General features: G+C 38.1%; 1 protein-coding gene across 1 annotated transcript; it reads left to right on the top strand.

Moving 5' to 3' along the window:
• Nucleotides 1-326: 326 nt before the first annotated feature.
• LOC106877901 (leucine-rich repeat-containing protein 51) lies at nt 327-4,417 on the top strand. Its single transcript, XM_014926952.2, has 2 exons — nt 327-597; nt 2,086-4,417. The coding sequence occupies exons 1-2, from the start codon at nt 552-554 to the stop codon at nt 2,784-2,786; spliced, it is 747 nt and encodes a 248-aa protein (XP_014782438.1). The 5' UTR covers nt 327-551; the 3' UTR covers nt 2,787-4,417.
• The last annotated feature ends 1,464 nt before the right edge of the window (nt 4,418-5,881 follow it).

A 5,881-nucleotide genomic window follows, 5' to 3' on the forward strand; every position in this document is an offset into this window, starting at 1 on the left:
CAGGAGATATTTCTTGATCTCTTAACTAGGCATTCTGTCGAGCGAGTGATGTTAATTCAGGAATCCTTCGGAGTGACTCCATTTTGGCCGTTTGTATTCGCGATCTTAATCATTCGGTCATTACCCAACATTCACATCTACAGATATGTATAGGCACGAAACCAAATTGAAGATAGTGAGTCTGTTTTTTTTTTGTTTTTTTTTTTGTTTTTTGCCAACCTCTCTTCTTCCGAGGATCAAATGCTGGAGCTGGCCCATGACACGTTTCTGTTACGTCATAATTGAATTCAGAAGTAGTAAAAAATGTAAAAAAAAAAAAAGGAAAAAAAGAAAAGAAAATGGAACATATATGACATGTCTGTCGTAATATAAACGTCAAGAAAGTTGGATGTAACTTAAACAGAGTCTCGGGTTGTTATAGTTTAGTTTCAGGTTGGTAGTGACCGGACAGACCTATGATTAAGGATAGGTTGTTTGCAGATATGACAGGAATTTGATACAATATCAAACAAAAGGAAAGAATTGTATCGATAAATACCGAAGAAAAAAATATGGAAAGAACGATAACAACAATATTTAACAGAAATACAGTCCCAGGTATATATGAATGATGATGGGAGGGGATATTATTGTGTCTATTGACTAGGATGTTAGGGCATTTGAGTTAGGGAAGAAACGATTGAAGTAGGATTGATTGACAGGTCATAGAAAGTCTTGATTGGGTCACCACATCGAGGAATAACCTGGCTGAGGTTGCCCCTTCCCTAACAACTGCCGACAAATGAAAATCATAAGTACGAGTTTATAAGAGAAATGAAATGACTTAATCTGCAAAACTAGCTGAATCTAGTTTTCGCGCGAAGTTATTTGAATCTGGTTTTCTCGCAAACTAGTCGAATCTGGTTTTCTCGCGAAAGTAGTTGAATCTGGTTCTCGCACAAAGCTAGTTGAGGCTGACTTTTCACAAAAGTAGTTTAATCTGGTTTCCTTGTAAAATTAATCGAGGTTGGTTTTCTCGCAAAACTTGGAATAGTTTCATCGTGGAGCTAGTTGAGCCTGACTTTCTCGCAAAATTAGCTGAATCTGGTTTTCTTATAAAGCTTGTTGGAGTGGTTTTCTCGTAAAACTAATTTAAGTCTGGCCTTCTCGCAAAATTAACTGAAGCTGGTTTTCTCACAAAACTTTTTGGAGTTGTTTTCTCACAAAACTATTTGAGAGTTTGGTTTTCCCGACAAAAGTTCCTTACAGTTGTAATGGCTACTGGCAGTACTTCGACACATCGCTTTGAATATTTATTTCGCTGTCTTCAAAAGAAATTTTTGCAACGGAAGTAGAACGGACAGTCAACATAATAGACTAAAGGTGATGCAGTACGACCGTTTCAAGCGGCTCCATTTAATTGAACAATGCATTTAAATTGATGTTATGATTGCAGTAGCCATCCCACTCAAAATGTTCGTGAATAAGGTTTGTTTAACGATGATGAAAACACCCATGTTTCCAGAGGTGAATTATTCAAACCCCAAAGAATTCCTCTCGACACATGACTATGATGCCCACTCCCACTACTTCTGCTCATGATCAGAGATGTACATATCGTCATCTACCAAGAGACATGCTCAACTGGTTAAGGTCAATCAAATGACAAGCAAATCTGTGATATTGAGTAGAATATTTGCTGTAGCCCATCTTTTATACCAAAGACAAAACAATGTACATGATAACACTTCCAATCAGTTAAGATCAGAAGCCATGAGAACCAGTGCCTGGTTCTCTATCAGGACAAAATGCTTAGCGGTATTTCGTCTGCTGCTAAATTCTGAGTTCAAATTACGCCGATGTCGACTTTGACTTACATCATTTCGGGATCGATAAATTAAATACGAGTGAAACATTGGGGTCGATGTAATCGATTATCCCCTCCCCTATATTTGGGGCCTTGTGCCTCCAGTAAAAAGGATTATTATTATTGTTGTTGTTGGTAATAATAATATTAATAACAACAACAACAACTAAAATAACTATAAGAAATTTGATGCTACTTTAAGAAACCTTTTCATTTTCATTTTCATTTGTGTATTCTAGGGGAGAGATGTATGAGAATGTCTCGGCTGAAACTCATCAAGAACCAAAAATTGCCGACAAAAGAAATGCTCTCCGTGTTCGCATTTATTGGTGCACGCGCGCCACTTGACTTTTCTTTCAGACAACTGGAGGTTCTCGACAGTTTATTTTCAAAAGAAACTAGAGAGGATGACTCTTCAAAGCTGTATGGATCTGAAGATATCTTATTCGTGAAATCGTCAGAGCAGACCAATTTGAGCAAACAAGAAGAGCAGCCCAAAACATCTTGTAAAAAGTCATTGAGCCGGAGTCTTCGACTGAATAACAATTTTCTTAACAACATCGAAAACTTGCCTGCTATGGTGCAGGCATATTTCCAATTCCCTACTGATCTTGCCTGGCTGGATCTGTCATTTAACTATTTGAAGACCATCAGCTCTCAGATGTACAGATGCCCAAACCTTCAGATATTATACATGCACGGTAATGCGATAAGTAACCTGAACGACATTGATAATTTAGTTCCATTAACGAAGTTGACAAAGCTCACTTTACACGGAAATCCAATAGAGCAGATACAAAACTATAGAATCATCGTTATATCTCGTCTTCTAACTCTCAGAGAATTCGACTTCAGTTGTGTCTCTCTTTCAGATAGAGAATCGGGAGAAAGAATGCTACACGAAATGAAGGTGAAAAAGACTAGAAAGAAGACAAATTAAATTCCCACGTTCTTGTATTTGAGACGGAAATTCTTGAGTTTACACCCATATACGCAACACAAATACATATACAAGCACGCACGTACACAATCACAGTTAACGAACATTCAGTAATGCATAATCACACACAAGCACAAACAAACACAGTTGCAACTCTTCTCTTCTTTCGAACTCTCAAACACACACACACCACACACACCACACACACCACACACACACATCCTTTTAATTGTATATGCAGCTTGTACTGCGAGATATTTCCTTCAACATCCATGTAATGGGGTTCCTAAAATATTTCGATATCCTCAGTTAAAATTGCTTCCATTATCAACTAATAGTTACGTTTATTTGTGCCACATTGTATCATGTTCAGGATCGTCTTAGCAGCATTATAGGCCACCGGACCAATGAATACGCAAGGTCTTATACTATTTATTTACTGACACCAAGCCACAGCATACACAGATCAAAATTAGGCCCCTAGATCCGTAAGGCCCCTGGGTAACTGCACGGTGTATTCATGCTTTAAGGCGGTACTGGACACGCTGTATGGTAAGGCCTATCCATACAATGGCTATACCAACCACTCCAGCCATTTCAATTTATTTTTTTACTTCGGTGAAACTTTATACTTCGCCTTCAGCTTTAGAATTGGTTCTCCTCGCCTCGTTGATTATACTAGTATTGATTTTCAGCATGTAGCTATACCACCAGGAAAGACATTTGCAATACACACACACACACTAACATGCATGTCTGTGTTTATCTGTTATACACCGGTGCAAATTGCGTCCTCTTACGTCAAATGGCGATTTAGCCATTCGATAGAGAACGGTTGAAAATTCCAAACTGGTATCAGTGATCGACTAAAAGAAACAAATGAATCATTTGAAGGCAGTACTCCAGCATGGCCGCAGTCTGAAACCTGTCAAAGAATAAAAGAATACATAAAATGTAGCATAGTTTCTTTCTGTATTATTTTCCTTCATTCTTCAACTTCACTGCCACCCCTCAATCTGTTACAGATTTGTTTTTATAAAACCTTAGCCTCTTTCCTCCAACCGGTTTACTTTTCCTTACTCACGTTATCTTTTTCAATCGTCAGATGCATTCATTTATTCAAGTTTTAAAATATTAAGTATTTGTAAGCCTCGAAGTCATCAAATGTTTATAACAGTACCAGCGAATAAGAATGAATGATTGTTTTTGATGAGCAGCTAACGAGAAACTCGGAGTAATTAACTGGGGAAGCCTCATTTCTTCCACTGCCAAAATAATAATAACCCTTTCTACTGGAGGTACATGGCCTCAAATTTGGTGGGAGTGAACTAGTCGAGTATATCAACCCTCAATGTTTCACTGGTATTTAATTTATCGACTCCGAAAAGGATGAAAGGCAAAATCGACCTCGGCGGAATTTGAACTCAGAACGTAAGGACTGCCGAAATGCCGTTAAGCATTTTGCCCAGCATGCTAACGATTCTGCCAGCTCGCCGCCTTAATAATAACAATAATGATAATAACAATAATAACAATGATAATGATGGTGGTGGTGGTAGTGGTAGTGATGGTTGTGGTGACGATGTTGATGATGATTTGATTTTATTAAAATAAACAAATAAATGAAATCATTAATATTAGGAGTTCATTATTCGTCGCTTTGCTACAGGCAGAAAGACAAAATTTTAAAATTCAAAATGTTACCTTTAATATGAAAAACATTCTGTTTAAATAGAAAAAAGTCTTTGAAAGAATTAGAAAGTTATTGACTTTACCTCTCTTTTCATTTTCAGAAAAATGTATATTATATTAGGCGTTTTTTTAATTGGGCAAATTATGATTTTAATTGAGTAAAGTATAAGTTGCTTTTCTCAACAAAAGCTTAATATGTAAATTTTTCATAAAATTTAAAATAAAAACATGTTTCTTAAAATATTTTATTCCTGCTTATTCAGTTTATATACATTTTACATAATTTACATTAACTTCGATTTCTCCATAAACAGCGTTCCAACAGAGGGTTCTGTTTTCAATATTATGCTATGTCTTACTGGTTAATTTGATGGAGACTTGGATGCTAATTGTAGCAGTCGAGTAACAACGTAAAAGCTGTCTTCGTTTGGTATTGCGTATGTTGGTAATAATTTGTAGCAGACGATGATTGTGAAAGAATTTCGTAAATGATTTTGTAGTGTTTACATATTTCCCAATGTAAGTGTGTTGGCACTCCGTCGTTTACGACGACGAAGGTTCCAGTTGATCCGATCAACGGAACAGCCTGCACGTGAAATTAACGTGCAAGTGGCTGAGCGCTCCACAGATACGTGTACCCTTAACGTAGTTCTTGGGGAAAGTCAGCGTGACACAGAGTGTGACAAGGCTGACCCTTTGAAAATACAGGCACAACAGAAACAGGAAGTAAGAGTGAGAGAAAGTTGTGGTGAAAGAGTACAGCAGGGTTCACCACCATCCCCCTGCCGGAGCCTCGTGGAGCTTTTAGGTGTTTTCGCTCAATAAACACTCACAACGCCCGGTCTGGGAATCGAAACCGCGATCCTATGACCGTGAGTCCGCTGCCTTAACGACTGGGCCATTGCGCCTCCACTTTTCCAATGTAAATACTCTTCTATCCAATCGTGGCGATTTTTGTATTCGTTTGGTGTCAACACAGGACATCCCGAGACGGGATGATTTATTGTTTCGTTGAATGTGTATCGGAATCTGCATTTAGGATCAGAACCGTTTTGAAGAACATTAGCTTGTTAGTGTTTTGTAAGTAAGCTTTGATATAAGTAAGCTTGGGTCTCTCCTTTCAGTCCTGAACTTCTCAGCTGTTGATGGGTTGTTGCTTGGTCTACATCAGCATTTCGACTTCGAAGTATATACTGTCTATATAGAGGCTTCTGGCTCCACAGCTCCTCCGTTCTTCTTTGCGTTATTATTATTAAGCGGTAAGCTGGCACGCCGGGCAAAATATCTGGCAGAATTTCATCCGTTCTTACGTTCTGCGTTCAAATTCCGCCGAGGTTGACTTTGCCTTTCATCCTTTCGGGGTCCATGAAATAAGCACCAGTTTAAACACTAGGTATATATCT

This window comes from Octopus bimaculoides, chromosome 18, assembly GCF_001194135.2.
Source record: "Octopus bimaculoides isolate UCB-OBI-ISO-001 chromosome 18, ASM119413v2, whole genome shotgun sequence".
NCBI lineage: Eukaryota > Metazoa > Mollusca > Cephalopoda > Octopoda > Octopodidae > Octopus > Octopus bimaculoides.

Bases quoted from the DNA above. Each gene is read 5' to 3' on its own strand.
- LOC106877901 (XM_014926952.2), top strand. From the start codon at position 552: ATGGAAAGAACGATAACAACAATATTTAACAGAAATACAGTCCCAG. The intron at 598-2,085 runs GTATATATGAAT...TGTGTATTCTAG, and splicing joins TAACAGAAATACAGTCCCAG to GGGAGAGATGTATGAGAATG.